Source organism: Varroa jacobsoni, unplaced genomic scaffold (genome assembly GCF_002532875.2).
Source record: "Varroa jacobsoni isolate VJ856 unplaced genomic scaffold, vjacob_1.0 scaffold_997, whole genome shotgun sequence".
Lineage (NCBI taxonomy): Eukaryota > Metazoa > Arthropoda > Arachnida > Mesostigmata > Varroidae > Varroa > Varroa jacobsoni.
This window is the reverse complement of record NW_019213899.1, coordinates 236,895-250,060: the sequence shown is the minus strand read 5'-3', so window position 1 is coordinate 250,060 and position 13,166 is coordinate 236,895. Positions and strand designations below refer to the sequence as shown.

At 37.8% G+C, this 13,166-nt stretch overlaps 1 protein-coding gene and 1 long non-coding RNA gene across 2 annotated transcripts; one reads left to right on the top strand and one right to left on the bottom strand.

Moving 5' to 3' along the window:
• Window positions 1-646: 646 nt before the first annotated feature.
• LOC147752778 (uncharacterized) lies at window positions 647-3,150 on the bottom strand. The gene is made up of 3 exons (XM_086970578.1): window positions 2,972-3,150; window positions 1,616-1,839; window positions 647-1,359 (listed from the first exon to the last, which is right to left on the bottom strand). Exon 2 carries the CDS (start codon window positions 1,826-1,828, stop codon window positions 1,619-1,621), a length of 210 nt encoding a protein of 69 aa, XP_086826704.1. The 5' UTR covers window positions 1,829-1,839; window positions 2,972-3,150; the 3' UTR covers window positions 647-1,359; window positions 1,616-1,618.
• Window positions 3,151-6,979: 3,829 nt separating this feature from the next.
• Window positions 6,980-13,007, top strand: LOC111265672 (uncharacterized). The gene is made up of 4 exons (XR_002683567.2): window positions 6,980-7,155; window positions 8,984-9,093; window positions 11,039-11,189; window positions 12,565-13,007. It is a non-coding gene; the product is annotated as an uncharacterized LOC111265672 (long non-coding RNA).
• The last annotated feature ends 159 nt before the right edge of the window (window positions 13,008-13,166 follow it).

Below are 13,166 nucleotides of genomic sequence, written 5' to 3'. Positions count from 1 at the left end.
AATAATGAGACGAAGTAAGCTTCTTAAGATGAAAATATGTTTGAAGATCCTTAACTGTTTGTGAATATATTATATAACAGTATTACTATGCTCTCGTATACGAAATGTATCGTTCGAATTGTAACAGCATACTAAGCTGTTATGTGAATCATTTTTCATTTAAATAACATAGATTTATCTAGGGCTTGCCCCGTCCATTTCAAGTAATTTACTACTAAAGGGCCTCTCGGAGTGCTGTTAATACAGGTAACCAATCATTGAAGATTTCTTAGACACACATGGATTTCGTACCAGACCCGCCACAATGTAGACAGCCACATTATCACATGGACTTCTTTCCAACGGTCATTTAAAGTACATGTAAAAGAGCGTTTCCTAGCAAGTTGGCAAATTATATATCTGTGTAAAATTATTTCAATTCTAGTAAAACTATAGAAATCGGCACATTCTCTGGAAAGCTTTAATTGTAATATGTTGAAAAGGTAACAAAAAATGCTTTCTGGCAACACGTTAAAAAAAGAAAGCGATCAGTGAAATCCGCATCATTCAATATGCGGAGGATTTTTACAGCATCAAACAAACCTCGTTGTCAGTTATCAAGAAACAGTTTATTGATCAATACGATTTAAAATTAAAAGAAAACTCGTTATGTCCATGCTTTTGATACTGGCTTTTATTTGCCAAAGCATAATCCAGTACGATGCGAGGTAGATTAGTTGAGTCATATTTTACTGGATAATAATAATCCCAATATTTTTTTGTAGCACTGTTCGAGCGTTTTCAGCACATGTTCCCGGTTGCTGTCGTGCCGGCATCTTGCACTAGTTTTATATACATTTTTTACTTTTTATTTGCAAAAACACTACTGATAGCTGACTCAACAGCTATCAACACAAACAAATCCAACGGTTAAGGAGTCACTCAGCTCTACTGCTTGGTGAGCTCTCTGCGAAGGCGCCTAACGAAAACGTCATCTGTTTACAGGCTATGCAAACACAATCGATTACAGGAGCTTTTTTTTTGTCATTGAGAAGGACACGTTTTTGCCCTAATGTAAAACAAGTTTTCACTGAGAAGTATATCGTTACATATAGTAGTACACATGAGGTACAGTAAACCACTTTCACTATCTTATTGCATATTTTGTGTATTTTAAGGTCCTAATGGTTTACCTGTTTTGTGTTCCGCTTATTATTGTTATATTATTATTATGATCTTAACGAGATCCTTATTGTTTCTGCTATGCGCTGTCCCATTTTTTTTCTTGTTCTTGCGTTGATTTTCGCTTATGCTCTTCTATCCCACAAAACCCGCAGTGTCGAACGATCATGCTGCGGGTGGCACATATTTTAAGAACTTCTGAAATGGTCGGTGAAACGAAAACAGTGACAGGCCAAAATGCGTAAATCTGATCCGAACGTCCTATCAGAAAAGCTAGGATAAATTTTTGCCTCTAGTGCAGCTACATATTATGTGTTACTGTTACTATACTATATATATATACTACGGAGACAAGTTTAGTAGGTCCAGTGGCTTCTGGATATGCAGTCAATCCTGTATTTTTTTTAATGAGTGTTTCGCTTGAAAATTCTTTCCATCACCTAGTGGTGCGTACCTTCTATGCCTTAAATGACTTAGAGGCCCTTCGTTGGTTCTGATTACTCATATTAGTAACAATTTTCCTCGTGTGTCCTTGCGGGTCGGGCCGGTTCTGATGCTCAAAGGCCTCCTTTTTCGAGCGCTGCTTTCCCGAGTGTCCGCTGTTCATAAAGCGATCAGCTTCTTCATTCAAATGCTCATACTCGTCCATGGAGGAGTACTTACTCATATTTATTCTTTCTGCAACGAACCGATAGAAACTACAATTATAGGGATAGCTCCAAGTAACAGTATCCTTTTGAAGAATAGTCGGTAAATTACATGGAAAAATTACAAACACCTTAGAACTAAACGTGGACGTCCGGTTGTTATACTTGTATAACTATACCAGATTTTTTTAAGCGAGAAAATGCATACAATGGAATCTTAGTATCACTCGTAAAAAATAGATAGAGATGTATAATCCAAACAGTCGGCTACTGTCGAGCCAGAAGAACAAAATGTGTCTTTATAGTAGAAGATAAAATTATCAACATTTAAGAGACAGAGTAAGCCTTGGGCGCGAAAAGCAGCTTTCAAAACTAAGTTTCATTAAATGGTTTTATCATAGGCCGTTCAATACTTCATAATATTTAACAGTAATAATGGTTCTTATTGAATGGTACTTCAACTATTATTGTTATTATTATTCTAATAAAGTATCAACTCTACCGTTGCTAAAAATTTGGTACCATATCACTACCTTTGGCAGGCCAGGCCATAAGGTAGACTGATAATATCTGTTGATATTGAACTTAAGCCAGTAAATAAATAAGGGTGATGAGGGTAAAATTTGCTATCATAATAAAAAAAAAAATAAATGACAATACATGCAAAAACAATCATAAAGATTTCGCGAAGAAGAAAACGTAGTAAAGAAAAAGGTGCTTTTTGACAAAACTGAGCCTGAACCTAAACACAGGTTCCTAGGCTATTTTTATACTGAAATTGGAATCAATGTGCGCCGGCTCTCCAAATGCGTAGCGAACGACCCAGTATCATCCGAATCATGTAGTACATAAAAGCAGCCCGGTAATAATCCGGTAGTATGGTAAAATGGTCACGTATATTGTGCCAGAATAACCAGTTACTAGTGCACATTAACGCACTGCCGCTCTTCTTCTTCATCCAGTGTATCTGGTAGAAGAATGAGATGATGATAATTATACAATTATTACAAAGCATATCTGAGATAGTAAAATTACCCATAAGGGAATAATCACGTATACCAATAGACGATTGTCATTATACGCCTAGCAACGAAAAAAAAAACAGATCGCGAAGTATAATATAATAGATAAAAACACAATTGCAACTACTGAAAATAGCTTACTAGATTAAATCTTCGTAGAAAGACGTAGAGGACGACACTCTGGCGAGGATAGCCAACGACAACACTGCACTTACAACCTGGTTTTGTCTTCTGTGTATCGCACACAGATCAGCTATTACAATACTGCTGCTGACATAAACGTAGTCCGCAGTTGGCTTATAACTGCAGTATGGTCTCTCCCAGCCCGAGTTAGCGGCTTGAAGTGCCGCTTTAGCGGCGGCGGGACGTCAACGTTATTTGACGCTTTTTCTCTCATATAACATAGACAGGCACAATGTGTACACCGGCTACACAGTTGTCACTCTTATGCTATGCTGCTATAGACTGGCATTATGGTGTTGGCTGTGGAAACGACGCCAGCGTATTTGGGGGAGTAAGGGATAGGCGAGGATTTACCACTCTCTACCTATCTATAATTTAGCTAATTTCATTATGCTGTACGAAAGGTTGTTCACCGAGATGTCGGAATATCGGTGGAGGACTCAAAATCAACGCAGAGTAAAATAGTCACCGGTCTTTAGCTATGACAGGTGTTTATCAGTATATATGGACCGGTCTACCATGGACCTGCTGACGAAAAAGACGTTCCTTATTTTCAAATCAAACCAGTACCCGTTATTTTAATCCCAAATAAGCAGAACCATCTCTTCTAAGAAATACGACAATACATATTCGTGTTCGCACATATGAGTTGCAAAAGTTTGGATATTTTGCATCTATATATATAGAATTACAGGTACATATAGTAAACGTACAAATCGGAAATTAAATCAGTTGACAACAACTGTTTCATCTTGCAAATACTAAAACACCCAGCTCATAGCAAAAACGATTTCACAAAGTTTTGCTTTGACATGAACTGTTTAGCATATATGGTGCTGCAACAACCCCTTATTTGAGGAACTACAGGGATCCATCTTTATTTCTTAGGGCCAACCATCTGAGATTTTCCAGTCGGCTAACCTGTTGGTGGATGTCCTAATTACTCTAATTGGTGTCAGCTTTTTCGGACTCTGCTTGATGGTGGCAATATTGTGCTAGCGTCAAGCTTTCTGTATCCGTAAAAAGTCGTTGTAATTATAGTGTCATTCCAACAAATGCTGCCGACTCCGCTGCATTGTACGGTAACATCTTGTCTACGTTAAGGGAAACTGTGCTAGCGAAATTAGAGCAAAAATGTAAAAAATATTCATTTTGAACAAAGCTAGTAAGATATGATTTCCACATAACTCAGTAAGCTGAATTTCTGGTCCGTTATTGCTTAGCACCTGTTTAAGTATGAGAAGAGAATGGAAGTCTTGAAGATAATCAACAATTCGGAGTTTAAGCTTTGCTGACTTATTTTTATTGACAATAAACAAGATTTTTTAAGTAGAACGTTAGTTGATAAAGTTCTCCTATAAGAACGGGGGCAGTTATGTCTGTTCCAGTCTTTAAGGCTAATTGTGACTCTGAAAGCCAAATGATGAAGGTTATTCAAACTTACGAGAAACTGGGCCGCTCAGTTTGCATTTTTATCGTGGCTTTTTACCTACGCCAAATTTACGTTCAACTTGATAATCTGACTTGAAAGAAGACTGTTGCTCGGTGGGTCGCTTCCTAAACAGTGACTGGAGCTTTTATGATCTGTAGTAATGCCTGAGCGAGGGAAATTTTGAAACAAGACGTCAGTGTCTGCGTGTGGGTGTATATAGAGAAACACTAATAGAGTACACATACGATATTTTTATACGTAACGTTACATTCGGTTACATAGATTCTGTTTATTCATACCCGTGATAGCTTAATGGATAACGTATGATCTTATGTACACGTTATGCTGATGGTTCAAGTCCGGCCGGGCGGTGAATTGCCCGGGTGCTAGCCGTCTCTATTCTGACAGGGTGATGCTAACCGAAATCAGTATTGAAGACCGCAACAAATCTCTCCTAACTCTATTAAAAAATCTAAGGTTGTAAAGCGATATGACTAGACAACTAATATATTGATGATAGTAGGGATGTACACTTGCATACGATGTCAAAGGCAATTTTTTAGAAACCCAGTGACATTGTGTAAGAAGATAGGTAGAACGGATGTTTCGCTTAGAGCCCGGCAGCTGGTTTAGCTGACAACTAATTCGAGATGGGTCGCTTTTAAATGAAGTAACCAGACATACTTACATTAACGGAATCACCTAACCACTATGCGCTTTAATGATAACAATACAGAATTTGTAGATCTTTCAAATTTACTAGTCATGCATAAAATCCAGCTTTGATTTGCTATATATATATATCGATATATTACTGCGCCAGAGATGCTTTACCAAAGAGTCTTTCATGCGCTTACTTGCTTACTCGAAGATACAATAAAGATCGATTTAAAAATTCGAGAACATTAAAAGTTTTAAGATTTATTAGAGCTGTCTTTAAACATAACACCGAAATAGTTGCCCTCAGACTTTTTTTACGGACTGCTCTATAAAGTATCGTCAATGACTTCGACGATTCTCTATAAATATAAGATTCTTTCCTTTTTCTGCTTCGATTTCTCTCGTTCGTCTAAAATGTCCCTACTTCAATGCTCATTCGTTTATGAAACCAGAACGATGTTGTATCTGTTATAGTCCAGCCAAGTGCTTATTGTCGTTGCCTTGAGAAAATGGATGACAAATGTTACCGAGTGCCAACTCCCTTTTAATAGGCAGGGTAACATAAATAGAAAGGACCAAGTGTCCGAAGAGCCCAGCACAGGTGTCCTGGTATTACAGTGCGTTGCATGGCTGCGTCGCGAACACCAGTTCAAAAACAATGGAAACATTACGATAACGGCTGCTTTATTAATGGCGACACAATATGATACAATTGGAGTGGTATGTTGACGATAGTATTGGACTGGTGGGACAATACTATCGTCTTGTAACGTCGACACATTTCCAAATTGATATCGACGTTGTCAACCTAGTCAACGAACAAACAGCTGTGAATAACATTAATAACAATAATAATTATGTGACGTGTCCGCTCGCTGGTGGAAGCGTTCTTTGGCACAGTATGGAAATAAGCGCATACCCATTTCCACTGCGTAGTTGGACGACAATATGAGCTTGCTTGCAGGTAGAATTTGTAGTGGCAGCGGGATGTCCTGAAAGCAAAAGCCGCCACTTCACGATAACGGCCAGCCGCTTTAGCTGGAAGAGAGGAGACCTAAAAGGGGAGAGGTTGAAGCGCCAAATCCGCCTTTGTATTTGTGCCTGCTTACCTGTACAATGCTTATCTGTATAATACGTTACACTGTCTAGAAGATACTCATTCGAACAGTATAGGTGCTGGAGGTCCGAATAGAACGAGTAGATTTGTACTTTTTTTTTTTTAACTTAATCGTATTATTATAATTTGACAGCTTCAAAACAACAAAAAGAAACCGCTCATTGAGATGTCACTTGTCTATTATATTTAGGCGTTGGCTATATATACATATATAGATGACACGCGCATGAATATACACGTACTACAGAGAGTGTAAACGTCTAATTAGGTCATAAACTATTTGCAATTGGTCATTAAGTGCATATCTGCGTCTACATGTTACAGAACACATTCAGTGGACCTCTCCCGGCGCTATTTTCGGCTGTAAAATGTGCATATTCACGGATCAATAGCCCATGGTATTATCTTCTGCTGAGCTAACGTTCTCCATTGATCTACATATCACAATCTAAAAAACTGACCATTGCTACACTAACGTGACGGGGAGGTACGTCAAACCGCTTACGATGAAGTTGTCAATCGCAATTTTCCATATCTGCTAATTATTTTGTAATATGTGATACAAAGCACAATGGTCCTTAATTAATATTTTAGTTCACTATGTAACTAATATATGCAAGGAACTATCAATGTCGTTGGATGCAAACTAATAATAGCAGACGGAAAACATAATTGCAGGCCCATTACTGTTTACTGATCACAGAAAAATGCTGGTTTAATTCATCATGTTCTGCAGATTGTTATTATAATAGCATCTAGCAGACGCTATGTGGTACCTGTTGGTAGTAACTTCTCTGGCTCTTAGTCTGGGCAAAACCATTTCATCTATGGAATTCAGAGTACGTTTACTGGAAGTTGACCCATAGTTAGCAGAGTCGTTATTTTAAAACAGCGGAAGTGTTTCATGCTCCAGTTATCGACCTGCTATTCTTAGTAAGTCATGTAAAAGCATGGGCCACACGTTTTAGAGTATAATTATTACTATTTAAAGTTAAAGTTACTACTTGTACTTTACAATTTTACCAGCTAAATGTCTATGATAAAGACATTAAGCGTATGGCAATACTGCAGTCATTGATAACGTGGGTCTTACATTTTTTTGTAAATGAATAAAAACATTTATTAGCGCAGCTTGTGAACGAGACAGCGAAAAATATATATAGAGTTTAGAAAATATATAAAATAACATTTAGCTATATAATAGCGCGGTACGTTGGGCTACACCCGAAAAGCAAACCTATTGAACCTGCTTGGATTACGTCAAGGCATGAGCATCGATACTATTTCCTATATTTCCGAATATTCATCGTATCTCATTTTCGAAGTATTTCCGATATCAATTATAGAATACCTAGAAATAAGCATATAAGTAGATAGGGCTAATAAGGCTCTGTAATTACCAAACACTTAAAACAACTCTGTCATCGGGCTCAACGTCCCTGCTCATTGTACAATACATAGGTAACATATTTGGGCTAAACAAACATGGGATGAATTGAAAGTACGGAAACGTTGTTAGTAGCAGAGAGGCGTCAATTTTCTGTGCATCGGCTAGTGTTGAGCGAATTATCTTTTGTTTAGAGAATTATCTATTTATATAAAAATAATCGCTGATCTTTTCATTCATATCTAATAGTAATACGAAAAATAGTTCGGACATTAGTTCTGTTGATCGTGCTTGGATTGTACTGGGTCTAGATGACAAAGTAGCCGAAGTGCTAAGTTAAGCTTCAATAAAAGCCGCACTTAAGTTTCCTTTTTTCGAAGCGGATATGGAGCAGCAAATAATAGGTAGGTTGGCATTGATGTCGATTCCCCAGTGCTTCTTTGTCTTGAGATGTTCTAACTTGAAGTGGTGTATAAGCAAGTTGAAGCATGTCACGCTTAACTTCACGTTGTAAATAGCAAAATTGGCAGTAGCAAAAGGAGTATTACATATAAGTTAACGTTTTTGTGGCGTAACCACTGATGGATCCAGTTGCAATTAGCTTATAAAGGTAGCTGATTAATGCAACTATAGAAACAGTGGCTATGTCGGTGTCTTTGCCGATTCGAACCAGAGACCTTCAGCTACAGATAATCGACTAATTTATGAGAATATGCTATCGTATATCTCGATATTCATCTTCATTATATATGGTTCAAGGGTTATTAGATATACACGCAGTGATTCGAAATAGAAATCAGCTCACCTGTGATGAAATACAATCAAGTTCGAAGCCCCCTTTACTGAAGCAAGTAAGTAGGGCACAATAGGTTATGTTATAAAAATGACAACACTGGAGTACTATAAAGAGAAAAACCAACTAGTTAACAGAGGATTTTTCGTTTCACTGGGAATGTCGTCGTGAGGTCACTGTCACACGCAAATGCATTGTTTCCCTCGGTATCTCCTACACTTTCCCTTTTACCTTGAAACTATTACAAACTAAGAAGGCATTTGATCGGGAACGCATTGATGACGAGAAACAGCCAGGGCTCAAGGGCTCTACCGTCTGAAGTTGCGAAGAATTTTCGCTGTCTTCTTGCAATCATTCGTGTTGTGACTTCAGTTACGTCTTCATAAAACTTCCCAACAGTTCAATTCACTTGCGTTCATATATTGGTCGTGCAGGACGTAAACTGATAACTGTGACGGAATAACACAAGGTCCTTCTACGTCTATGGCATATTTGTAGAAGGAACTAAGTTACTGATTAACTAAACCACCTAATATATACATATACAACTTTTCTAATAAAAGCCGTCTCTATTTTGTAAGCTTCAGGCGATATGCAAGTGGCAAAGGGATCGTCAACCCTTTCAGATACAGCTGCAGTTTTACACAGGGAACACATGCTAATTCAAGTGTCAGGAGCTGTTTTCAATCCAGTAATAATTCAATCCTATTTTTTATGCAGATATACGATTTGAGGTGTGTTAACGCATGTTATTATATTTCATACGATGCTATAACAACCGCCAACATTCTGAGCTAAAAAAAAGATGGGTCGTTGCATAGGTCAGTCGATGTTTGACTTTGAATGAAATTTCAGTTCCCAGATATAAATAACTATCTCACGTTGATGAGCCATTTTTTGATAGTCCATGCTTATAATCGATTGATTGATTAGATACATTTTGATCGTTCCAAATCATCTTCGATCGTTATAAATCGATCACTGATAGATATTGCCTCTTCGATCAAATTGCTTAAGGGTTTCAAGTCATAACAAAGTCATTATTTAAACAGTAGGAAATACTAGCCCGTTGAAGCTGAGACAGAATCCTATTTAAGAGGCGCAGCTTGCCTTAGGCAATGACCGCAATCTATTCTTATAAACAGAGCTTCTTCTTCGGGCACACGTAAGCTACACACTGGAAATGAATACCTTACACTTACACAATTCTTTGGGCCTCTAATACTAGCACAACTAATTAGAGATAAAAGTTTCAGTACAAAGAAAGCTTTTAGTGGATATGTTATTAGATCACAGCAGTTGAGTCTGTCTGTTTTATTTCAGCAAATGCCTTCAGGGCAGTCGATGCCGCTAGGTTTGACCATCTGAACCATTTTCGCAACTAAACATATTTCTCCCAGTATTTCTCAACATGAATTAGTGAGAGCCCTCAGTCTATGTGGTTTATAAATGAATATCATTCAAAAAATAGCCTTCAGACGCGAATTTATGTAGATACACTCGATATACTTATGCTGGATCCTTGCTTTTAATTAGACCTTGTACACTTGCAGGTTTTGTAAACATCAAAATTTGCAGTTCGCTAGGGGTTTTCTATGAGTTATCCAATTCTACTTATTATTTGGTAAGCATCTGCGCGTCTATCCGATAAGGGTAGGGAGGGAGCGAGGCTGATTTGAAGGAGGGCCTATGGGAGAAGGGAACTGGTCGTGATCTCAGCACGTCCTCTCCATAGTCTTTTGCCTTCGTGCGTATATACGTGAGCGTGGTGTGAGAGCACCCCCATGCGACGAGCCTGCGAGGACCATCATCAGTATCCACTAGTTGTTCCTGTACGAATATGCCTTTCGCCGACTCCGTGCATTGCGACTGCATAATAATGTCGTTGTCAAAGCGAAATTAGATGCTGCTCATTATTATATATTGTAATGTATATCGTGCACGGATATCGCATCGACTGTTCCTGTGGATCTTATATGGTTAGGTAACTTATTCAGATGGTCTTTACTAGACACATGAGCTAAGCAGTCGAACGTGCTCACATTATCAAACGTAAAGAAACCCACGTTAGCAGTGGCGGTCAGGCGTCTGATCAGTAGACAAGTGCGATTAATACGTAATCGCCTCGGTGATTATAATGTTTTTTGACACTCTAAATTAATTGTTCATTATCAGCTGATGTCTGCATGATCGGTAAAATCAAGGAAGATCCATCTTAAATGTTTTGGTCGAAATGGTTCCAGTAAAAACATCAGTCTGTGCGTAGTGTGTGCTGTATCGGTGACTTCTCAGTTGCAGTACAAAAGCTGAACAAAAAAAGATCTGTATTAATAAGTTGTTGATAAACTTTTACGCGAACTATACGACCGGTAGTCGCTTTGGGATTGTTATAGGATGAATTGATTATTGAAATGATTCCCAAAACTTCGAGTAATTTATCTAATGGTACGGGTACTTGTAACGGTGCGCTTCTACTGATGTATCCGTTGATGATCTTCTTCACTACCAGCCAAGATTTCTGGCGAGAAGTTTTCATTTCTGCTTTGTCAGTTTAGGGTATATATATGTTGTGCCTCTTTTCGTGCGCTACTTACACTATAGTGGTTGGTGTCGTTTCTACCCATGTGGTTCGGTAGCATAGATCTGCTACGGCCATTTGACTCTCCTCAAAAATGTGTACCTTCAACTGACGATGATCGAGGTGTAAAAGTACCCTGAAAATAAGTCATCTTCCGAGACGCCTTAACAGGACACAGATTTTGGACGTGCTGCAATAATCGTGTCAAGGTAGGGTAGCTAACTACATTTCAAGAAAACGATCGAAAATTGAGCACTTCGATATGTCATCATAAAGGTTCCGTCATTGTATACTGATAGAATATAATTTTTAGTGATGTTTGTCATAAAATGCTGTTTGTCACAAAATTAGATTAAGATGTATACATAATAATAGATCACGTGTTGTGTTTACCTGGGCCTGCGTCATGCCACTGGTGGAAAACGTTGCTTAGGTAGCAATAGGCCGCACTGGCAAGAAGGTGGCAAACAGGCACATGCGGCAGTAATCCGCAGGCCAGTGCGGCATTAACTTAAGAAGTAATACTTCAATCAAAACAACAAACGAAGATCCTAAGTAAAAAGTTAACTTCTAGATTGTACCAATAGCTTTCAATGACAGTGGCTTTTTTGTCCAGAAAAGTTTCAAATAAACCGATATCGACCTCAGAAGCTGTTTTCAAATCGTTCCTCATAAACCTGCGGCTTTCAAAAGCTGCTTTCACAACTATAACGTTTGTCACAGGTAACCTCACCACCCGTATCCTAGCGTTCATGTGATATTAGCGCAGTGACACACATACTGCCACTAAGCTTTAAACCCATAGGTCTGGAGTTCATGGAAAAGTATAAATATGAAATAGCCGTTACTCTTTGGAACTTACCATTGGTGCTATAATATTTCATCGAATAAGAACTGCGAATGTACAGGAAGTTGAAGCACTGTCCACTTGCCGTCAATAAAATCTACTAACCATAAAAAAAAACAACATATGACTAAAAAGGTCTTACGAGTTGCTTAACGATACGGTGTTCCAGTCAGTAAACTGAAACAATTAGATAAAATCATTTATTACTAAAATCAAGCGTGAAAGTATAGAAGGTAGGAAACAGGTAGCTATATTAGAGATTCATAGACGTTTTATAAGGTTCCGGTTTGGAATTTGTATTCGTAGTAACTTGGGCGTTAGAAACGTTAGCAGAATGCCAAAACTTCCCAAGTAAACTTTAAGTTACAAACTCAACTGACAATCAGGCAGCTGGTTCAGTGAACAGAAAACCTGAATATGATTATGTTCCGAAGATTGCAAAAAAAATTGTCGAAAACCTATGACACACGCATTTCTTGCAGCGATGCTGAAGACTAAGAGTTTTATGTGGTAACGTACTCTAGGTAAACATGTTTATATCATTTTACATAATTTTCTGTTTGCAGACATCAAACTTGCTTCATTCTTTAGCGGATACGTTACATAGGTACTCATTTTAACATTTTGATTGCGAATCATTAGCTTTTAGGTATTTGGATCTATTACAGTTTGTTATTACCAAGCTAAGCTAAAGGTTGACAAAGCTTTTTTTTTTTTTTTTTTTTTTTTTTTGTAAGGTGGTTAGTTCTATACGGGGAATGCTGAACTCAACGATTACTCCACAAACCGCTTATCTTGACTTATTGTGCCGATGACCTATACGAAACGCCAGATGTAATTCACATCGGTGGATTGCTAAAATGATATTCGTATAAGCTAGTAAAACAATTTATTGCCCTGATCTGTGTGCTTTCTATTTTTTTTTTTAATATATACGCTTTGATTTTCTGCCTTTCTAACTGACGTTTCAGTATTGAAGCTGAATATTTTTACAGCCTTAAAGTTAAACTTTTTGCTAGTAATTGAACATGAGGAAAACACGTGCTGGATTAGCACACTACATACAGAGAATAACCATACTGAAACTAGCTTAAATGCTATATAAAAATGAAAAAAAATTGATATATCATACAGCTTTGGTATGCAATAAATTTTCAACACTTGTATTATTTTCTTCAAATAGCGTGATGCTTTTTTAAAGGCTGCGTTCTCTTTGAAGGTATCTGTATTTTTGAAAGTAACGCTTGCTATTTACTGTAATGCTTTCATTAGAACCATTGAAACCTATCACTGAGAATGTTAAAGGTAACAACTAACGTGGCTATTACCTAGAATTAGC